Here is a 23999-nt window from a genome sequence, read left to right on the forward strand (position 1 = left end):
CTCAAAAAGATAATACTGTCCTCTCCTGCAGCAAAAGTTTCTGATATCAACCAAACTAAAAAAAATCTGAAACAAAGGTAAAAAAGCAAGCTGAAAACGCTCATCAGGTCAGGCAGCAAATGCACAGAGTAACCGCTTCAGATTCGAGACAGGGAACATGCTTATCTTTTCGCTGATCTTGCCTGAGTTACGGAGTATTTCCATTTATCTTTCTACTTCTGTATTCCTTTAAATAGTGCAGGTACAAAGTCTAATCCCACCCTCCAGGCTTGATTTCTACATGTAGGTCACTCTGGTGTTGATTGGATTGAATAGAGGTGAATTAAGAACACAACAGGGTATTAAATTTGTATTGCACACAGAACAAGAACAGCTCTACACATAGGTCAAGCAAGGAAAAACGCAACTTAATCATGTCATTGCTTACACTTCATGATCAATTTTACGGGTCAGTATAGTGCTTAGAAGTATGCACTATACAACTGATCTTTTCACCCACTGCTTATGTACGAAACCTTATCTGTTCAATAACAGAGGACAGATAAATTGACCTTTCCCTTAGCTGAGCCCATGTGAAAATTTCCCCTTGTCACCAGTGAAATTGTTTATATATCATTTTGCTGTTTGTGAATGGAAAATATTTAGTATTTAAATGGAGAATAAAAAGATCTGCCACCCATAACCCGCCTCACCATTGTGCAACACTGGGCCCACTAATGTGGGCAACTCTAACTTCCATCTTGGAGACTTTGAGGATGGATTTCAAATGTAGTAACTTGTGAACAAGCAGCATACAGAAGATCCAGACAACGATTTTCATTAAAAGGAACAGACCCTCAATAATTGATGATCGTTCTTGGGGATGTGAGTGAACAAATGGATTATTTGACTCTGAATATGAGAAACAAATTTAATGGGGTATTATAGATTGAGATTATCAGATGCAGCTTCAGATTCAGATTTATTTATCACAAGTAGATAGAAGCATTGTTACGCTATGCACCAGCCTCTGGGTTTGAATATTTGGAGTATGGATACCAACGCAGTCACTTAAAGATTCTGGCTTGCTTCGCTAATTGGCGGCCATGTTTTGATGCCAAGATTTGGATACTTAATGAGCATTTGAACTCAGGTTCAGTGCTCAATCATCAGCTCAACATTGATTCAGTCTGTGATCGTGGGATTCTGTCTCGTTCAGATTCGTGGCTAGTCTCGTCAGGTTCTCATTTAGCATCTAGTCAAGAAACCTGTTCCTGTCTCAGTTTTGAAATCATGTGTTTGTACTAGTCTCAGATATTCCAGCACTTGGGTCCTCACAATCCCTTGCCGAGGCCTCTTGTCACAAGCATACTGTGAAATATATCATTACATTAATACACCTAAGTATGTGCTGGGGACAGCCTGCAATGTGATGTTACAGAAGTTCCTGACAGCAGAAATAGAGAAATTATTTCCACCAGTGAAAAGAATGAATATCATGGGACTCATATTTTAAATAACTCTCAAAAGAACCAGGTTGGATTTGTGTAACAAATTGTTATTGTGCAGACAAGCTGCAAAAGCATTTTGACAATAACTTTCAAAGAATTGAATATATAATTGCAACAAATTTTAAGAGCTACTGGGGAAGACTGTGGATTGGGACTGATCCTGTAATTGTACAAGATTTGTTGAAGCAGGTAATCTTTTTATGTCTCTTTATCCCATCAAAATACTGAGATGCAACTTATAAATTAATGTCTCTGCTGTTTGTTTCTGCACAGGAAGCTTGGCTTAACTTAATGAATAGTTACTTAAAATCAGCTATGAAAAATAACATCTGTTTAAACATAAATGGATGACTGGTTTACTGAAACAGAGATGCAGAGAATTAGAAAGAGATTTATTTAACATTCCTGCATATTACCCTGGAGTAGAAATTTGAAGACCTTTCTAATTATAGAGTTCCATGTTTTATTTTCTATTTTTAATTGACTACAAAAGTTTATCTGAGATTTAGGAAAGAATTTTGTAATAAGTAGGATTGAGCCTGAGGAACGGTCTCAGCCCAAAACATTGACTGTTCATTCATTTCCGTAGGTGCTGCCTGAGCTGCCGAGTTCCTCCAGCATTTTGTGCGTGTTGCTCTAAAATTCTAGGAATATGAACGGAGTCTTAAAACAAAATCCAATCCAATTGTCCAAGGGCTATCAAAATCAAAAAGCACTTTATATTGCACTCACTTGCATATTAGCTCATTGCACACAAAAAGATACTGACGCCAGTACAAATTAAAAAATGCCAAAGCGTTTACTTGTTACACAAGTTTAAATACAAAGAAACTGGAATTAGTTGTCCCAGTTTGGCATTATATGTTCAAAATAAAATTAGTAGTTTAGTCCATCAGATTACTTTTGGTGAGTCTGTGATTAACTGTCCCATTAACAAAATGTAGGCGAGAATTTGCTGATAGAACAGAAGACTTCTGTAGCATACAGTACATTCAGTGATCTGCGGGATTTCTAATGTATGACAGATGGATTGCTTTCCAATAGGCTGCTGTGCCTATAGCTCAAGTTCTGGATATTACTGCACAAACATCTTTGCCCATGGCCCACCTTTATTTTTTTTAAACCTCTGTTAAGGTACGGTGAGGGCACGACACCTAAATTGTTGGGTAAATAACCCAGAAGCCTGTACCAATAATCCAGAGACTGAAGTTCAAATTCCAAACTCGGATTTAAGGTTTAATAAATTTCTTATCAGAGGACAATTCATATTCTCACCGTTTTGTCTTTCTCTATCTCTAGTCCGCTCTCCATGAGGTTCTTCTCAAATTCTTCTCTACGAGCTCTCTTTTCTTCCTCCACAGACCCATGCGGAATGCCAATCTCCAGCACAACCTCTTGTTGACACTCTTGATGTTCTGCGTGGTCTTTAATTTTGTGCAAAGTTGTTGCAGATCCATTCAGGACAAAAGCTCCTGTGGACAACGAAGTGACTTTTTTGTTTTGATAAACCAGGACATAGTCTACCTTTCTCTTTCCATCTCTGAAATACAAGCCTTTCTTACAGTCTTGTTTTTCATTATCTTCAATGTAGTTGTTAACAACCTAAGGAAAGAGAAAAAAAACAATGCCCATGAAGTTTTTATCTGCAATTTCCCATTTTTTATAACTAGTAATGACCACTTAATGAATCTAAACAAACAAAAATCACAACAAAACATTGTTTTGTTAATATTGTTATTTAAGATTTAGATGCGTACAATTTGTTTTTCTATAGTTTCAGTATTTGTAATATATACATCAGCAAACCTTTTGTATAAAGAAATAAACTTTGATTTCCTGCAGGATGAGGAAAATGAAATGAGTCATTACAAGTGTAACTAATTTTGAAATCTCATGAATATCCCTGGCACCTTGTTGTCTGATATTCAGATTAATGGAATTCAGCAGAATTGACGGCAAAGTAGATAGCACATGTGATTTACTTAGTGTCTCCTTGCAAAGCAAAATACAAACTAGGACTCTCTCAAAACTAACTGCAGATGAGTTCTAAGAAATATTATTCATAAACTTGTAGAGAGGGAAAGTTAAAGACAGAAATTATCCAGCAAACTCATGTCTTTATATTAACATTAATACAAATATATCCCCAACACAATGAAGCACAGATGAAGAGACAAATAAAGATATGACATCTTTCACCTGAAACAGGCTACCTGTTATTATACTCACAATACAACCAGGAGGAATAACAAGATCCATGAGACAATTCCAATGTTAGTTGAACAAACAACGTGAAGGCAGCTGGTGCAGAACAATTCAGCAGTTCTTCTTTGCCAAAAGAAGCAGCTTATTTCCATCAATTTTCAACTGAACAGAGCAGACATTTTTCTTACATCTCTTCTCCCCAAAAGAAGATCTGCTGAGGGGTGGAAACCAAATGGAAGAGCCAGCACTTAACATTGCAAGTGCTAACCATTAACCACTGCTTTGTTCTGGTTAGGTATTTTTTATAGTCAGCCTGTTACAGGCAAATCCAGGGAGATATAATCTTCATTTACTGTTGCCAAGACAACTCTGGTAACAAGCTACTGTTTAATTATACACAGCAGGAGGTACTCAGTGGGTCAGATATCATCTACAGAGGGAAATGGACAGTCCAAATTTCAGGTCAAGACCCTTCATCTGCATTGAAAGATAGTGGGATAGTGGAGAAAGCCAGTATAGAAGGATGGCAGGAAGGGGTAGTACAAGTGCTGGCAGGTGATAGGTAGATCCAGGCGAATAGGTAGATCCAGGCGAGTGGGGTGATAGGCAGATGAGGAGATGCATCAGGAGCCGGGAGGAGATAGGTGGAAGTGACAAAGTGTCTCAGAAAGGCAGCGTCCTGTATTAAGAACCTCCAGCACCCAGAGCATGCCCTTTTCTCACTGTTACTATCAGGTAGGAGATACAGAAGCCTGAAGGCACACACTCAGCAATTCAGGAACAGCTTCTTCCCCTCTGCCATCCGATTCCTAAATGGACATTGAAGCTTTGGACACTACGTCACGTCTTTTTAATATACAGTGTATCAGTTTTTGCACATTTTAAAAAATCTATTCAATATACTGTGACAAGAATACACATAGATAAGATGTTAGCTGTCCTGTGTGATCAGCAGTTGGTCTGCCACCTGTCTTCAGGAGAGAGAGAGATAAGGAAAACAATGGAGCAGCATTTGGAGATGTGTAATGAAGGGGAAGGAGAGCTGTCAAGAGCGGCTCCCCCTTTGAACCCTGAACTGTTTGAAGTGATGGACAGGCGATACCCCAGCAGGGGGATAAAAAGGGACAGGTTCACTAAGGCAGACACACACGACACCCGAGGTAACAAGACCCTGGAAGCGGTGCGTCTCTCACAAGTCGGTGGGAAGTACCGGGCCATAAACGCACAGGGTGGAAAGGCACGATCGGCGGGAACCTGGTGTGTGTCCACCCTTGCCTGGGTGCCAGGTTCAGCGCAGGGAAACGATCGTATCTGGAAACGGAGGGGTCACGGTCGGTGACCTCAGATGACATCACAAAGGACTCGCCCGACAGCTGACTGCGAAGGTCTGTGTGTGGAAGCTGTGTTGAATATTCATTCGTTTTGCTCTCTCTCCTTCCCCCCACTGTCTGCGAACTGAACTGAACTAAATTGAACTGAACTTTGTGTCACTTTGAAACGGGTCATTTGCCCCTAGACAACGATAGAGCTTGATTGATCCTGAATTCTGTGTGCATGTATGTTTATCATTGCTGAACTGTTGCATTCATTATCCTTTTGATTAGAGTACTGTGTTGCTTGTTTCTTTAATAAAACTTTCTTAGTTCTAGTAATCCAGACTCCAACTGAGTGATTCATTTCTGCTGATTTGGCAACCCAGTTACGGGGTATGTAACATAAGTGGGGTTCTCGTCCGCGATTTTGAATGCTAAATTTGGGACGGAGTAAATTGATTGGGTCAAAATTCCCGAAAGAAAGAAAAGACAAACAGCAGAAATGGAGGCTGAGGAATTTATAAAGGCGCCGACCTTGGAGGCATTAGAGGATGCCAGGAAATCGGAATGGTAGCTGTGGCCAAACGGTTGAATCTTACTAAGGGGAAGTCAACAATGAGGAGAGAGGAGATACACAGAGCTATCGTAGAGCACTATGTATCAAAAGGTGTGTTTCCCCAAGGCGAGCTGGAGGTGGTGTCTATTGAAAAACCTGCTGGAGACGCAGTACAGGTGCAGCTTGAAAAACTGAGACTCGAGCACGAGTTCCGGGTACGACAGTTGGAGCGAGAAGAGAAAGAGAGGGACAGACAGTTGGAGTTAGAAAGGCAAGAGAGAGAGTTAGAAAGGCGGGAGAGAGAGAGGGAGAGAGAGAGAGACAGTGGGAGCGAGAGGAGAAACAGAGGGAAAAGGAATTCGAGCTGGAGAAGTTAAGGTTAAGGGCCGAGCAGGGGCTCGTGCCGAACCAAGGTGGTGGGTTCCGGGTGACCCAGGAGGTTAGGCTGGTTCCCCCATTTGACGATACCGACGTGGATCGGTACTTTCTCCATTTCGAAAAAGTGGCTATAAGTCAGGACTGGTCGAGGGATAAGTGGGTTGTTTTGCTTCAGAGTGTACTGAAAGGGAAAGCCCAAGAAGCTTACTTAGCTTTGTCCGCGGAAGATGCCCAGAGGTATGAGGTGGTGAAAGAGGCCATCCTCAGGATTTATGAGTTGGTCCCGGAGGCATACCGGCAGAGGTTCCGGAATGCGAGGAAGCAGTGGAACTGCACGTATTTAGAGTTTGCCCGTGAGATGCAGACATATTGTGAGCGTTGGTGCGCCTCGAAGGGGGTAGAGGGGGATTATGACAGACTGCTACAGCTGATCCTGATTGAGCAGTTTAAAGGTTGTATCCCTGAGGGTATGAGACCCTACCTAGATGAGAAAGAGGCAGCCACGTTAGCCGCAACTGCTAAGTTAGCGGATGAATATGCATTGACGCATAAAATGAAGTTTGCCCCGAGTAAAGGCTACCAGAAGGGTAGTCAGGACGGTGGGGAGAGTCCACCAGAAAAGTCAGAAAGTAAGCCGGGGACTAGTGAGAAGGATAAGGTAGACCGGGAGCAGTCTGGTAGGAAGTCTCCTGGGGTCGTCTGTTATAATTGCGGGAAAGTCGGACATTTTGCGTCCAGGTGCTTTGCCCCAAAGAAGAAGACGGAAAAAAGAAAAGCGGTGATTTTGACTGGCTGTATCGAGCTGGTAAGCAAACCGCTAGGACAGGACAGGTCTGCCAAAGTTCAGGAAGGGCGCGAGAAGTTCATCTCGGCCGGATTGGTGTCGGTGAAGGAGGGGGGTTAAAACCAGTTCCAGTGCGGATCTGGAGAGACACGGGAGCGTGTCAGTCACTGATACTGAAGAGTATATTAGAGTTTAGCTCAGAGACCCAGACTGGGGAGGTAAAGGTCAAAGGTGTTGGAGAAGGGACAGAGACAGTCCCTTTGCACCAGGTACACTTACAAAGCAACCTGGTCTCTGGACTAGTCACGATCGGGGTGAGGTCCGAATTACCGATGAAAGTCGTGGAAGTATTGCTTGGTAATGACGTCGCCGGGAGAACCGTGTTCCCAGTCGTGAGATTGACAGGTCAGCCTGCCAGCAGTGAGGCCCTGCCCATGGACTCACAGGTTCATCACGGGACTGCGGTGGTAAGTTTAGCTGAGACGTTTCTGTCAACCTTGTACGAGAAGGGGGTAGAAAATGAAAAGAAGGAGTGTAGTGAGACAAGAGGTAGTGAGGGAGCTGAGATAGACTTAGCATTAGCCAGGAAAGAATTTGTGCAGATGCAGGAGTGAGACGAGGGGCTGATGGTTTTGGCAGAGACAGCTCTCTCTGACACAGACTTGACAAGGGAACTAGTAGGCTATTGTGTGGAGGAGGAAGTGCTAAGGAAGCAAGGGAGACCAAGTATCGTGCCCGCAGATGAGGAATGGGGGGTGGTGCAAAAGAGTTATGGGGTTGGGGTTTTTAACCTGGCCCCCAAGGTACTCCCTGGTGGACATTTTGCAGTGCTGGAGGAAACAGTTGGTGGAATCATGAAAGAGGTTTACCGGCTGCCCAGGGGGAAGGATGTTATTAATTATGGCCGACGCGAACTGGGACGGTCACAGGCTTTTGATATGCTAACAAACCTCGTCGGTGTTAGCGCGGAAATCAATGAAGCTAGGGTCCCTCCGATAAGAGAAAAAAACCATTTTGAAAAGATGAGTATGGTATCGACCAGATGGGAGAAGGCTATTGTTTTGGCCAGGTCTGCTGATAAGGTCTCTCCCTTAATCCCCGAACAAAGCGACTCTTTAGGAGAAGTAATTAAACGACTCGCACCCGTGTGTTTGATTGTCCGAGGCGATGCAAAGAACTGGGACGTTGGGTGGTGTCTGTTACAATAGGTCAGCCTAGTAAGCAACATCTATATAGAATGAGTAATTCAGTGACTAAAGGGCTGACGAACACAGAGGTGTGTATTGGCAATTTAATACGGCTGTCTGAAGCCAGCTTGATAGTGAAACTTGAAAAAAATGAGTTCGGCCACACGAAGGTCACTTATCTGGGAATTGTGGTGACACAGGGGCAGCTGGCAGCGATGCAAGCTACAGTGCAGGCTATCGCTGACCTCCCAACCCCGACAGACAAGAGGGCCCTCAGAAGGCTCTTGGAGATGGTGGGGTACTGCAGGAAGTTTTGCAATAACTCTGCGGTCACTACCCCTCCCCCTCCTACTAAGCCCTTGCGAGAGAAAACTAAGTCGGAATGGGACGACCCTTGATATTGTGGTCCGGGACAAAACCAAATGAGAGGTTACATTGATCGCAATTCATCAGTGTTTTTGGCCACTATGAAGTTTGCTAAGTTGGAGCCTGGTCTAAGGGATTATTAATTACACATATAAAAGGAACAGAAAATGTGATTGCTGACTGTCTGTCAGGTGTTGACAACTTCAAACTCGCTGTATTAGCCAAATAGCTGATAAAGATGTATATTTGTGTGTGTATCAAATAATGTGTTCATGTTTGTAATTTTTACCCCCCAGTAAAAATCCTTAAAGGGGGGAAGTGTGACAAGAATACACATAGATAAGATGTTAGCTGTCCTGTGTGATCAGCAGTTGGTCTGCCACCTGTCTTCAGGAGAGAGAGAGATAAGGAAAGCAATGGAGCAGCATTTGGAGATGTGTAATGAAGGGGAAGGAGAGCTGTCAAGATCGGCTCCCCCTTTGAACCCTGAACTGTTTGAAGTGATGGACAGGCGATACCCCAGCAGGGGGATAAAAAGGGACAGGTTCACTAAGGCAGACACACATGACACCCAAGGTAACGAGACCCTGGAAGCGGTGCGCCTCTCACAAGTCGGTGGGAAGCTTTTGGCCGGCTGATCGCGGGATCAAGCCTTAGACGCTCAGGGTGGAAAGGCACGATCGGCGGGAACCTGGTGTGTGTCCACCCTTGCCTGGGTGCCAGGTTCAGCGCAGGGAAACGATCGTATCTGGAAACGGAGGGGTCATGGTCGGTAACCTCAGATGACATCACAAAGGGCTCGCACGAAAGCTGACTGCGAAGGTCTGTGTGTGGAAGCTGTGTTGAATATTCATTCGTTTTGCTCTCTCTCCTTCCCCCCACTGTCTGCGAACTGAACTGAACTAAATTGAACTGAACTTTGTGTCACTTTGAAACTGGTCATTTGCCCCTAGACAACGATAGGGCTTGATTGATCCTGAATTCTGTGTACATGTATGTTTATCACTGCTGAACTGTTGCATTCATTATCCTTTTGATTAGAGTACTGTGTTGCTTGTTTCTTTAATAAAACTTTCTTAGTTCTAGTAATCCAGACTCCAACTGAGTGATCCATTTCTGCTGATTTGGCAACCCAGTTACGGGGTCCGTAACAATACCTAATTGATTTAATTGTTTATTTATTATTATTATGTTTTATTTTATTTTTTTCTCTGCTAGATTATGTATTGCATTGAACTGCTGCTGCTAAATTAACAAATTTCACGTCACATGCCGGTGATAATAAACCTGATTCTGATTCTGATTCTGAAGGAAAGAAGTGGCGGAGATGGAAAAACTGAGTCAAAGGAATGGTATCTTTTTACAAGTGACAGGGCCTGTAATAAACTGCTTTAGTAACCCCTTACACACACACACATACACACACACACACACACACACACACACACACACACACACACACACACACACACACACAAACACTTACCAGTGGGAATCCTGGCTCCTCCATACTGAATGAGTTTGAGGTTGCATGGTCCACAGCTCGCTCAGAGTCATTGAAATGTATCCTGGGCAAGAACTGTGGAACTGTCAAATATTTCTCAAACTGTGCTGGTCCAGCCCTTGACACTTCTACAGATTTCTGACATGAGCAGGGTGGTAGAATCACAGGGCTACCTGCTGGCAAAAGAATTAAAGAAATTGTTTAAATTTACTCATATAACAAAATGTATTTTGGTTTTTCAAGTATATGGGACAGTATAACCTTTTTGATTTAAAATCTGACCGCATCAAGTAAATTAACAAGTGTCACTTTGCTCTTAAAGAAGGAAGAAAATTATAGTCTGGTTAACCTGACTCCAGTGCTTGGGAAGATATTAGAGTCCAATATTAAGGATGAATTTTTCGGGGTACTTGGGGGCACACAACCAAATAAATTGAAGTCTGCATGGTTTTCTTCAGGAGACATCTTGACTGGCAAATCTGTTGGGATTCTTTGAGGAAGTAACAGACAGGATAGACAAGATAGAGTTGATGGATGTTGCTTACTTGGATTTTCAGAAGGTCTTTGACAAGTTGCTACACATGAGGCCACTAAACAAGATAGGAGCCCATTCGACTACAGTAAAGATACTAGTATGGACAGAAGATTGGCTGACTGGCAGAAGGCAAAGAGTGGGAATAAACATGTAACTTTCTGGCTGACTGGTGGAGTTTCTCAGGGGTTGGTGTTGGGTATGCTTGCAGGCTTTTGCAAATAAAATGGCAGAGGCATTTTATGTTTCAGAAAATTCGTAGCAACTCATTTATTGAACAACAGAAAACTGAATTCAAAGCACTCTAAAAACCCTTTACATTATTACGTCATCACATCAGACCAGACCCTTAAAGTGAAACTCCAATTCAATGTCGGTGGTTGTGAGAATTATGTACATTCCCAACAATTACGTTACCTACACAGGTGCCCCCCAGAATTCACTGAAACCAGCATTGCAAGCCTGTCCAGAGCATGGATAAGCCAGCTGGCTTGGGTACAATGTTCCAAGAGTTACAGTTGCTGCCTTGGGCTCATTCAGAGGTGCACTGACACACTCATGGTCATGTTCTAAGGACAGAGGCATGGTAGTGGAATTTTCCCAATCTGGGTGGGTCAGTTTACAGTGATCTACCGAAATATATTCAGATTTACCCCTCTAATCTATGATAAAAGTCTTTTCTCTCCATTCCAAAACACAGACTGGGCCATCGTAAGGGACCCAAAAGGATGTTGGTGTGCGTCATTGAGGATGAAAACAATTGAGGCAGAACGTAAATCAACAGGAGCCCAAAAGTGCTGCACACCATGGTGAGAGGTAGGAATAGCTGCAAAGGAATTTAATTTACTAAAGAGGTGGAACACCATTGAGAGGCCAACCAGGCAGTCAGGAATGAAATCACCTGGCACTCGTAACGGCTGTCCATATACCAACTCTGCCACAGGCAACTGCTGGTCCTCTTTTGGAGCTGTTCTCAGACAATTATGCCAACACTTGTCAGTCAGGGAAGCCCTCAGAGAGGCCTATAAGGAGCAGTGAAACCACTCGCCTTGGCCATTGGACTGCGGGTGATATGCTGTGGTGTGATGTAGTCTAACACCGAGGTTCTGGATCATCGCAGCCCAGAGGTCTGATATATAGGAATTGGGGACCCCAGTACAGAGGAACTATCAGATGGGGTGCTAAACCAAGCAACCCAGGTGCTGATGAATGCCTGAGACATGTCTGCAGCTGTCATCGATGCTAGAAGGATGACCTCTGGCCACCTGGTAATACAGTCCACCGTAGTAAGGCATGTGGAACTGTGAGAAAGGTGTAGAGGACCAACAAGGTCCACATTGATGTGGTCAAACCATCACCCAGGGACCTCAAATTGTAGCAATGGCGCCTGAACATGACGGTTACTTTTTACAATCATGCACATCTTTTCTGAGGTTCTGTCACACAATGCAACCAGTTTCTGTGAGGACTTCTGGACCAGATGCGAGAGTCAATGTATGGAGTCAAAAACAGTCCGTCTCCAGTTTGTGGGCATGATGGGATGAGGGCGACTGGTTGAGATATTGCACAGGAGCGAAACGCCAGCTGCTATGAACTTATTGTCAGCCATCCGCAGGCCCATGACTACTGTTCTGTAAGCCTGGACATCTGTGTCAGTAGCTTGCCAACGCAGTCAACCCCTATGTGTATGGCCTCAACGGCTGGCCATGAGAGGGAATCAGCCGTGGAATTAATTTTCCCCTTGAAATGTTGTATATCAGTTGTGAACTCGGATATGTAGGCCAGGTGGTACTGCTGCCGTGCAGACCAAAGGTCTGATACTTTGGCCATCGCGGGCATGAGGGGTTTGTGGTCAAAGAACGCTGTGAAATGACGACCCTCTAAAAGAAAGTGAGTGGCTGCCACACACCTCCAACCAACTATTTGTGCACAGCACCCACAACATAGTCTGAAGCGTCAGTAGTAATGGCTATGGGTGTGTTGGCAAGTGGGAGCACCAGTAGGGATGCCTTCTCATCAACAGGCGATCCTGGCAGCACACTCAGTTGATCTCACCCCATAAATCCAGGGAGACCATAGAAACCTTTGACCTCACCAGACTCCTGCAGGAATATCATGATTTGGCCATCACCTTCAGTAAACGAGAAGCCAGCACTCTGCCGCCTCGCAGACCACATGAATGTGTGATCGACCTCCTCCCAACACCACCCCTCCCCTAGGAGCCTGTCCGGTATCATCAAATGCCCTGGTCATGTCCACTGACCAGTCAAGCACTTGATTAGCGATATTGCCTTTACCACCGATGCCACCATCAGACTTTGGGACCATATGGAGTGGTGAAGCCCAGGGGGTATTTGACTGGCATACAATGCCAAGTCTTTCTAAGCTGGCAAACTCAGCCTTCACGGCAGCCAGCTTTTCTGGGTTTAGTCTACGTGCATGGGCATGTTCTGGTGGGACAGTTGTGGAAAATTGTTCTCGGCCCCCAGTTTCAGTAACTGTAGTGGAGAATATGGCTTGGTGAGGTTTGGAAATTTGCCCAGCAATTGAGGAAACTCACATATAGTGGCACAGGCGCGTGACAGGGTTGTTGTAGGTAACTTACTGGGGGAACAGTATAACGATCGAAAGTCTTTGACATCTACAAGCTGGCAGTCCTTAAGATCAACCACACAGGCACACAGGAAGTTTTCACTGAGCAAAGGTCTAGCCACTTTAGCCAGGACAAAGTCCCAAGTGTAATGTCATCCACTGAAACAGAGTGTCACCCACCATGTCCTGTAAGTCTGGATCTTACTGCCATTAATGGCCTCCAGTGAGGTTTCATCACTCTTTGCCTTCTCATCAATAGGTGATGCTGGCAACACACTCTCTTGATCATCCGTGTCACATAAGAAATGTCGCCCTCAAAGGCAGTCCATAATGAATAGTAGCTAATTGGTTCCTCGCTGATGGAACCTATAGTGTTCGCCGATCTGCTGGGACTGTCGAAGCTGCAAGACAGTCAGCACTTCCTTGCATTCCTGCCAGGGTGAGCATGGTAAAAGCACAGGCCTGGTGTTGTCTGTTTCACAGGCACGGCTGTCCTTATGTTGGGATCTTGCTGACTGGGGTTACTGAGGTAGAGAAAGGAGCAGGCTTGAGGTATCGCTGCCTAGCTAAGTGTAGACATTCAGCCATTTTTAGCAAGCTCCCTATAGTCCATCACGGGTGCATTAGCGAGGGCTATGTGAACTTGTTCATGCATTCGCTGCATGAAGAGTTCTCAAAAATAAAAAAAAAATGATTTCCCAGGAGATACAGCATGTGGTCCATTAGGTCCGAGGACCGAGGAATACCATCGGCAAGGCCGGGCAAGGAGAGCAACTGTTTGGCACGCTCATACTCTGACAGCCCAAAAGTCTGTAAAAGTTGAGTTTTCAGTGATTGGTATTTATCATGTGCAAGCAGATGTTCTAGTAGTCTCACCACTCTTGCAGAGCAACGCTGCTACACAGAAATATTTGGTGTTGTTGGCAGAGAGTTCTCAAAGAGCAAATTGAGCCTCAGTTTGTATGAACCAAGGGACAGGATTTTTGCTCCCAAAGTTCCGACTGTTTCAAAACAACTGCGTTGGCCGACATGTTCAATAATTCTGGAAACGTCCTGGAGCATTGGGGTCACCAGTGTAAGATTTCACAAATACATAGCAGAGGCATTTTATGTTTCAGAAAAGCCTTGGCAACTCATTTAATGAACACGAAAAAAACTAGGAACTCAAAGTGCGCTAAAAAAACCCTTTACGTAATTGCATCATCACATCAGACCGGCCTCTTAAAGTGAAACCCCAACTCAATGTTGGTGGCTGTGAATTATGTGTATTTCCACCAAATCCGTTACACCAAATGCTACTTTTAACATTATGTGTTAATAATCTGCATGATGGAATCGTTGGCTTTGTGGCCAAGTTTGTTAATGATACAAAGAAAAGTGCAGGCCAAGTTACGATGAGAAAGTAAGGAGTCTGCACAAGGACTTAGGCCAGGGTTTTTCCAACTTTTTTATGCCATGGGCCATTACCATTAAGTAAGAGGTCTGTGAATCCCAGGTTGGGAACCCCTGACTTCGACAGATTAGGAGAACGGGCAAAGAAATAAAATGTAGGGAACTGTACTCTTATGCACTTTGGTAGAAGGAATACAGGAGTAGACTATTTTTCAAATGGGGAGTGAATTCAGAAATCTGAGGTGCAAAGAGACTTGGGAGTCCCAGTACAGGATTCCCTAAAGGTTAACTTGCAGGTTGAGGTCATACTAACAGAGGCTAATGCAAAGTTAGTATTCATTGCGAGATGACTAGAATATTCCTCTCAAAAAATTCAGGAATATCTGTCCAATAGCGTTAGTGGCTGGGCATCAAGGGCATCACTGACTATGCAAGGAAGAACAGATCGATTGTACCAGTGATGCCTCGCTCCCTGACACTTGCAGCAACTTTCCTGCACACTTCCAGGCATGCAACGTAACCGCTACCCCTCTCCCAGATGAGCACCCACTGTCCGTAACAACAAACACAAGAAGGACTCTGCAGGGAGCCAGAAACATGAGAAAATCTGCAGGTGCTGGAAATAAAAAGCAACACACACACAAATTACTGGAGGAACTCAGCAGGCCAGGCAGCATCCGTGGAAAAGAGCAAACAGTTGACGTTTTGAGCTGAGACCTTTCATTGGGACTCATGATAAGGGGTCACGGCCTGAAAAGTTGACTGTTTGCTCTTTTCCATAGATGCTGTCTGGCCTGCTGAGTTCCTCCAGCGACTTGCACGTGTTCCTCCGCAGAGAATCAACCCTTATAAGGCAGCTGGGCCAGAAAACATCCCAAGTCAAGTACTCAGGGAGTGTGCAAAACAGCTCACTGACGTCTTCAAGGACATTTCCAACACATTGTTCAACCAGACTGCTGTCTCCATATGCTTCAAGTCAGTCACCCTCATCCTTGTACTGTATTAAGGAACTCTTACATCTTAAAAACTACTGCCCAGTGGTACTGACACCAATCATTATGAAGTGTCTTGAACGGCTGGTAATAGCACACATCAAAAGCTCCATTCCTGCCAAACTGGACACTCATCAATACGTTTATCGACATAATTGCTCCATAACTAATGTCATAGCATCTGTCATACGCCTGACACACCTCAAATGCTGTTTCTGGATTTCGGTTTGGCATTCAACACTATTGTCCCATTGACCTTGGTGAACAAACTCCTACTCCTTGCTCTGAATACATTACTGTGCAACTGGCTGTTGCACTTCCTACCGAGCAGACCTTAGATAGACAAAATGCACAACCCCTCCGCCCTCCCCGTCATCCACAACATGGTTGCCCCTCAGGATTTCCAGCTAAGCCTATTGCTGTACACTCTGCTCATACATTACTGCACAGCCAGTTGCCCAAGTAATCACATTGTCAAGTTCACCAACGACACTACAGTGGTGGGGTTCATCACCAACAACAATGAGATGGCCTAGAGAGAGGAGGTGGAAGAGGGTCAAGGCCTGGTACCAGGCAAGACACCTCCTCCCCAATATCAATAAGACAAAGGAGATGGTTATCAGTTCCAGGAGAATTTGTACCATTCACACCCCGCTTTACATTAGCAGCCCAGTAGAGTAAATTGTGAGCAGTTTCAACCTTCTGACAGTGCACATCTCACACAATCTCTCATGGTCGCAGAACACATTCTACACAATCAGGAAAACTCAGCAATGCTTCTGCTTTCTGCGGAGGCTGAAGAGAGCTGGACGATGCACATCTATACTCATGACCTTCTGCAGATGCAGAATAGAGAGCATCCTAACAAGCTGATCACTGCATGGTACAGCAACTACATTGCAGCAGACAGGAAGGCTCTGCAATGGGTACTACAAACTGCCCCGCACATCAAAGGTACTAGCCCACCAGCCATCAAGGGTGCATATACAGATAGGTGCCGGACAAAGGCCAGTAACAACATGAAGGATCCCACCCAACCTGCTGATAGACTATTCCCCTCACTTCCATCAGGGACGAGGCCATGTAGCATCTATGCCAGGGCAACCAGACTCAAAGGCAGTCACTTTCCCCAAGAAGTAAGGCTGACCAACACTTCCACCCACTAATCCACCCCACCACCACTACTTTAATTTTTCCCGTCAGTCACCTTATGTATAGATATTCCTGTGCCTGGCGTCACTTTGTAGACATACAATCATTCTATGTATAGAAGTTATCTTATGTATTTATATTTATTGTGTTTTTGTTATTATTATTATTCTGTTTCTTGTCTTATTGTGTGTTCTTTTTGAGTCGCATTGGGTCAAGAGTTAAAATTATTTAATTCTCCTGAACACCTGTGTATTGGACAATCCTGAAGTTTGCATCTTGAATAACGGTAAGAATGTAATGCTGAGACTTTACAAGCACTGGTCTGGCCACACTTGGAGTATTGTGAGCACTTTTGGGCCCTATATCTAACAAACAGTGTGCTGACATTGGAGAGGGTCCAGAGGACGCTTACAAGAATGATTCCAGGAACAAAAGGGTTAATGTATGAGAGTGTTTGACCGTTCTGGGCTTATACTTGCTGGAGTTTTAAAGAATGAAGGAGAATCTCATTGAAACCCACTGAATATTTAAAGACCCAGGTAGAGTGGACTCGAAGAAGATGTTTCCAATAGTGTGAGAGTCTAGGCCCGGAAGAGAAGGGCATTTCTTTAGAACAGAGATGAGGAGGAATTTATTTAACCGGGGTGGTGAATCTGTGGAAATCACTCTCAAAGATGGCAAGGGAGGCCAAGTCATGTGGTATACTTAAAGCAAAGTTTGTTATGTTCTTGATTAGTAATGGTGTCAAAGGTTACAGGAGAAAGCAGGAGAATAGAGTCAAGAGGGAAAAAAAAATACCCATGATTGAACAGAGGAGAAAACTCGATAGGCCGAAAGTCCCCATTTCAGACATTTTTGGCAGGATGGTTATGCCAGTGATGCCAACATTTATTGCACATCCACAATTGCCTTGTGGGCAGTGATGCAAGACCATCTTCTTCAAACACTACATTCATCTGGCGAATGTATTCCAAATGCACTGTGTAGGGAGCTCTAGGAATAGATACTGCAACCATGAGAGCACGGTATCATATCCCCAAGTCCATAGGGCTACAGGACTTGGAGGGGACCCAGCATCTGGTGGTGTTACCATGCACCTGCTGTCTTTGACCAACTTGCAGCTCGACATCACGGTTTTGTGAAGTGCTGTCAGTCATCCTTGTACTGATGGTGTGCACACTGTGTCACTAATGGAAGGAGTGAACATGGAGCAGGCTACTTTCTCCCACAGAAAGTGGAACTTGAGTGTTGTTGGAGCAGCTGTACTCATACAGGCGAGTAGAGAGTTTTCCACCACACTGCAGGTTTTAGCTCGGAGGACCTGCCTGGTTCTTCAGGATTTACACATCAGAACCACACTTGGTGACCACTTTATTCGGAACTGCTGCACCTAGTAAAGTGGCACTGAGGGCACGGTCGTGGTCTTCTGCTGCTGTAGCCTATTCACTTCGTTTAATGTGTTGTGCATTCAGAGATGCTCTTCTGCACACCACTGTTATAGCACGTGCTTCGTTGAGTTACTGTCACCTTCCTGTCAGCCTGAACCAGTCTGGCTATTCTCCTCCATCCTTTTATCAACAAGGCAATTTTGTCCACAGAACTGCTGCTGTTCACAGGAATTTTTTTTTGTGTTCTTCGCACTAATCAATCTATGTATTTATGTTGTTATTGTGCCCTTTATCTTGTTGTATTTTTTTTTGCACTGCTTTGGAGCCAGAGTAACAATTATTTCATTTTCTTTTACAATTGTGTACTGAAAATGACATTAAATTATCTTGATTGCCTCATTTTATGTAAACTCCTGAGACTCATAAACACAAGACATTCTGCAGATGCTAAAAATCCATATATAAAAATGAATAAACTATCTGTTTCAGGTTGAGACACTGTATCAGGACTCCAAAGACTGTATGTTTTAAAATCCCAGGAGATCAGCAGTTTCTGAGCTATGCAAGCCACCCATTCTGGCACCAACAAACATTTTAAGGTCAAAAATCACTTAGATCACATTTCTTCCCCATTCTGATGTTTGGTCTTAGGAACAAATGAACTTCTTGACCATGTCTGCATGTTTTTATACATTGACTTGCTGCCACTTGATATATATTTGTTAACGAGGAGTTGTAGAGGCGTACCTAATAAAGTGGCACTGAGTGTATACCTCAACAATCAGACACTGTCGGAGTTAGCACAACACACACAAAATACTGTAGGAACTCAGCAAATCTGGCAGCATCTATGGAAGGGAATAGACAATCAAAGTTCCAGGCCAAGACCCTTTATCAGGACCCTTTCTCTGAAGGAATTATCCTCTCATACAAATGTATAATAAAATGAAAATGTAGCATTGATTTGAATCATTTTGTTTTCCTGCTAAGGGCCTGTCTGTTACTTCTACAGAGATTTGGTAAACACAACAAAGGGATTTCAAGGTTATCTGCTGAGGGATTACAAACTTCTTTTTATAGCCACCTCATTCGCTGCAGACATCTAATCCTAACATATTAGTGTCCAATCTTCTTCATTATTAAGTCTACCTAAGTTAACAGGTATGAAGCTTTGTTTAAATGGATTTAAATAGTAATAAATAAAATATTGTTGTAGATGCCATTTTACATTACATTTATTATAATTGAGGGCACTTTGTGCAGGCTCATATGTCAAGATGTTCAAAAGGGCAAGATAAACAATAGGATTAAAAAATTGTGCTCACATTTCAAACCGACACCAGATGAAGTTCAAACACAGGGAAATACTGAGATAAGGACGATGAATGATAGGGAAAAGGGAATATGGGAAACCAGCTTTACCTCTCTGAACCAGATCAAAAACCAAAAAGTCTGTTTGCCCCAATTCCACAAGGGGACTAGAGAAGAGCATTTCAAAAGAGACGAACCAGTTCTAAAACAATAGTGTTTTACGGTGTAATGCACTTAAAAGTGTGAAACCATCTGAGAAAGATAAACCCACTTTATTCAATGGATGTTATTCAGACTCAGAACAGGATTAAACCTAGGATTCTAGCTATCAATCTGGTGTCAGAGATCTGTCCCACAATTGTGGTCTCCAATTAATCACCCTATTCAAATTAGCACTCACAACGTGCTGGAGGAACTCAGCAGGTCAGGCAGCATCCGTGGAAATGATCAGTCAATGTTTCAGGCCAGAATCCTTTGTCAGGACTGAAGAAGGAGGGGGCAGAGGCCCTATAAAGAAGGTGGGGGAGGGTGGGAAGGAGAAGGCTGGTAGGTTCCAGGTGAAAAACCAGTAAAGGGAAAGATAAAGAGGTGGGGGAAGGGAGGCAGGGAGGTGATAGGCAGGAAAGGTGAAGAAGGAATAGGGAAAAACACAATGAGTAGTAGAAGGAGGTGGAACGAAGAGGGAGGTGGTAGGCAGCTGGGGGAGGGGGCAGAGTGAAACTGGGATGGGAGATGGGAGGGGGAGGGAATTACCGGAAGTTGGAATATTCAATATTCATACCAAGGGGTTTGAGACTACCCAGACGGTATATGAGGTGTTGCTCCTCCAACCTGAGTTTAGCCTTATCATGCAGTAGAGGAGGCCGTGTATGGATATATCCGAATGGGAGTGTGAAGCAGAGTTGAAGTGGGTGGCAACTGGAAGATCCTGTCTGTTGTGGCGGACAGTGTGGAGGTGCTCGACGAAGCGGTCCCCCAATCTGCGTCGGGTTTCACCGATGTAGAGGAGGCCGCACCGGGAGCACCGGATGCAATAGATGACCCCAACAGATTCACAAGTGAAGTGTTGCCTCACCTGGAAGGACTGTTTGGGGCCCTGAATGGTGGCAAGAGAGGAGGTGTAGGGACAGGTGTAGAACTTACACTTACAGGGATAAGTGCCAGGTGGGAGATCTGTGGGGAGGGACGTGTGGACCAGGGAGTTGTGGAGGGAACTATCCTTGCGGAAACCGGAAAGGGGTGGAGAGGGAAAGATGTGCTTAGTGGTGGGGTCCTGTTGAAGGTGGCGGAAGTTGCAGAGGATAATGTGCTGGATCCGGAGGCTGGTGGGGTGGTAGGTGAGGACAAAGGGAACTCTGTCCCTGTTGTGGTGACAGGAAGATGGGGTGAGGGCCAAAGTGCGGGAAATGGAGAAGATGCAGGTGAGAGCATCATTGATGATGGCAGAAGGGAAACCACAATCCTTAAAGAAAGGATATTTGAAATGTTCTGGAATGGAAAGCCTCATCCTGGGAGCAGATGTGGCGGAGATAGAGGAACTGGGGATAGGGAATGGCATTTTTGTATGTTGCAGGGTGGGAAGATGTATAGTTGGGGTAGTTATGAGAGTCAGTGGGCTGATTAAAGATGTCAGTGGATAGTCTGTCTCCAGAGATGGAGACCGAGAGGTCGAGAAAGGGGAGAGAAGTGTCCGAGATGGACCAAGTGAATTTGAGTGCTGGGTGGAAGTTTGAAGTAAAGTCGATGAAATTGATGAATCCAGCATGGGTGCAGGAAGCAACACCCTAATCAAACCATGCTGTTACAACACAACAATGAGTATAAAGTGCCCATTCTGTGGTGAGGTACCATCCTCACTCTCAAGAAGGATTGTCCCGCGATTAGGTTAGGATTAAATCATGGGATTGCTAGGAGACCTGCCTCAAAGGGCTAGAAGTGCCTATTCTGTGCTCTATCTTAATAAATAAATATCCCACAGTACTGGGAAGACTGGATTGAATGGTTGTCCTTTGATGACATCAAGGTCAAAGTTATGTATTGTAACAAGAGCCAGAATGTTAATTCACAAACAGCAAGATCTCACAAACAATAATGCCAGAACGTCCATTTCAAGCAAGGCCTCCAGTGAGTCCATATGAGACTCTTCATCTCATGATCTCAATATTTATTGCTTATTTACTATTAATATTATTTCATTGTTTTCTTTCTTTTTGTATTTGTACAGTTGGTTGTCCTTTGCACATTGGTTGTCCATCCAGTAGGAGCGATCTTTCATTAACTCTGTTATGGCTATTTGATCTACTGAGCATGCCTACAAGAAAATGAATCTCAGGGTTGTATATGATGGCATATATGTACTTTGATATTACATTTACTTGTAAGTCCTGGTTAACTGAAGATTGGCCCGGAGCCCAAGGGAAATCTCCTGCTCTACCAACAGGGCCATGGGAATATCCCGTGTTACTTGGTAGGGCAGCTGGGGACTCTTATTTCAGAAATACTGATGGAGTATAATATTGCACCAGGTGCTCAACCTTTGGAAGTAGGGCTTGAATCCACTATCCTCTTACTTCGTGGTGAGGGAGCGCATCACGGGGCCAGGCGTGTACCACCAAGCAAACCCACGCTTCATACGAGTGCGATGTTTACAAAGACTCACATGTTGCCCTCATGTTAAAATCACATCATGTGTTACCGCAATTGCTTTGTTTACACTAGAATTATAACTGTGATTTGCATTACACAGAAACAACACTGCTTATTGAAAGCGCTTATCTCGACGAACTCTCCATTTTCGTTAGCCTAACTCTGTACGGTGGGAAACCGGGTTCGTTGAGGGACCGCTGTTCAAGCAACTTAAAATATGGTCGCAAAACTCAAATGAATACATTGCTAAAAGAAAGTAAAGAGAACGTTTAGTTGCAACCTGAGTGCTGCTGTGTACTTCTGTGGTAGATGCTGACAGGTTATAGATTTTTTGCGCGTACTTCACTGTCAGCGCACCGTGGATTGTCATTGTGCAGATAATCAAATCTCATTCAGTACAAAGAACTGTCGATATCATTATAAATCTCACGCAGCGGGAGCAAGGCCATGGCATGCCTTTAAGCGTTTATTAAAGTCCTCATTTGTTAGTTTGGTTTTCGTCCTAGAATTAATATGCGCCGAGAAAATACAAATTGCTGACAACATTGATACACTTATTGTGTTCTTGCAACAGGTTCCGTCAGTCTGCCCAGTCACAGACGCTTCACACACCTTCCACACATCCACCCCCAACAACTGAGCCATCCATTGCTGATTCTCCCCTTCACAGTGAACGTAAAGCGGAGACCTACCGGGTGCTGGCCGGCTACGATCTGTCATGTTGACCCCGGGAGCATCTGTGCGTACTACAAATGATCCACAGAGAGCTGATCAGTCCCGGCGAGAATATCACAACGTGGGCAGCATTTTGTGCACTGAGTGAGCCAGCCAGCGCTTCTTGCAGCTAATCCCACCTCTCGGTACCCCGTGTTGGGTGAGCGAGGAAGTCATAATTAGGTAAACTTCGCGTCCCACGAATTCCCTGAAAATAAAGAGACTTCCAAGATGACCGTCAATCCGCTTTTCTACAACATCTTTTAGTTTCCATAGGGACGGAGGTAATCTTCATATGAGAAGCTGGATATTAAGTTACGAAGTCAATCTTCTTCAGGAGTTTAACTCTGGGGGATAATTAAACCTGTCAGACCACAGGTGGATGAATTTCAGTTGGGTGGCAGTATCAAATGAAGAACGAATGGGGATAGGTATAAACCTAGTACCATAAAAGTCAACAGGGGAGTGATTTGCCTCTATCCTGAGGAGGAGTGTCTCAAATGGGCCGTATCTTATTGGACATTAAGTAATAATTCCGGTTACTCGGCTCTGTTCCATAATCCCTTGATAACTTTAACAAAAATAGGGCAGTCTCAATCCTGAGCATATCAATTTTGTACTCACTTGGGCTCCCCAAACAGTTGAGTCGGGTTTCTATGCTGAGCATTCCTTAAATGAAAGAAGTGTGTGTGTGTGTGTGTGTGTGTGTGTGTGTGTGTGTGTGTGGTGTGTGTGGTGTGTGTGTGTGTGTGTGTGGTGTGTGTGTGTGTGTGTTGGTTTGTGCTCAGCATCTTAGAAACGTAACTGGAAATGCATAATGAAGGTAAATGAATATACTTAAATTTACCCGGTTCAGAAGCACACCACCTGAGAGACTGCTAATTTATCAATCGGAAAGAGAATGATTTTTAAAAACGGACTTATCGTTATTCTCAATCATATGTTTTTCAATAACCTCATGAGGTTTCTCGTGATCATGCTCGATTTAAAAGAAAACAACAGATAATGTCTATGTAAAATACTGTTCTTTGTGCCTGTCCAATCAGATAATAATTTAAGGAGTTATCTTTGTATAAAAAGCTGAGGATGGCATCCAAGATGTGTGTTTGCATGCTATGCAGACAACCTAGATCTTCAGACTGAGATTTGGCACACCCACTTGATTATTTATTGAAAACTGTTCCTAACTCTAAGTCCTGACCTTTTTAAAGAATAACTAAATTTCCTTCTGACAGAAAGTCTATTTTCTGGAATGATTTTGCAATTTGGGAATTGTTGTTTTGACAATGGAGTCATGTGTAATTGGAATCATAATTCATGTCTAAATCATATGTAATTGATTTGCAAGATAAGGCACCTGTGTGTTAATTTCCTTCTTTCTAGATTCCTTCTTATCCAGCCCTTTACCTTTCCCCCTATCACCTCCCAATTCTTACTTCACCCCTCCTCCCCAACCCACCTGGCTTCACCTATTGACCTTTTAGCTTGTCCTCCTTC

The 23999-nt window shown here is 44.0% G+C and overlaps 1 protein-coding gene across 2 annotated transcripts in view; it reads right to left on the reverse strand.

Annotated features, from left to right (window-relative positions):
• LOC140186937 (anoctamin-2-like) overlaps positions 1–22551 on the reverse strand; it is a 150226-nt gene extending 127675 nt beyond the window's left edge. Inside the window, exons 1-3 of one of the 2 annotated variants that reach the window (XM_072241740.1) lie at positions 22481–22551; positions 9766–9959; positions 2766–3092 (exon numbers count right to left, since the gene is read on the reverse strand). In XM_072241740.1, coding sequence (XP_072097841.1) covers positions 2766–3092; positions 9766–9959; positions 22481–22508 — 549 coding nt within the window. In that variant the 5' untranslated portion in view covers positions 22509–22551. Of the gene's footprint in view, positions 1–2765; positions 3093–3719; positions 3940–9765; positions 9960–22480 lie in introns of those variants that run through there. The other variant, XM_072241741.1, reaches the window with a different exon arrangement.
• Between the last annotated feature and the right edge of the window lie 1448 nt (positions 22552–23999).

The sequence above is a fragment of the Mobula birostris genome, chromosome 23 (assembly GCF_030028105.1).
Source record: "Mobula birostris isolate sMobBir1 chromosome 23, sMobBir1.hap1, whole genome shotgun sequence".
Lineage (NCBI taxonomy): Eukaryota > Metazoa > Chordata > Chondrichthyes > Myliobatiformes > Myliobatidae > Mobula > Mobula birostris.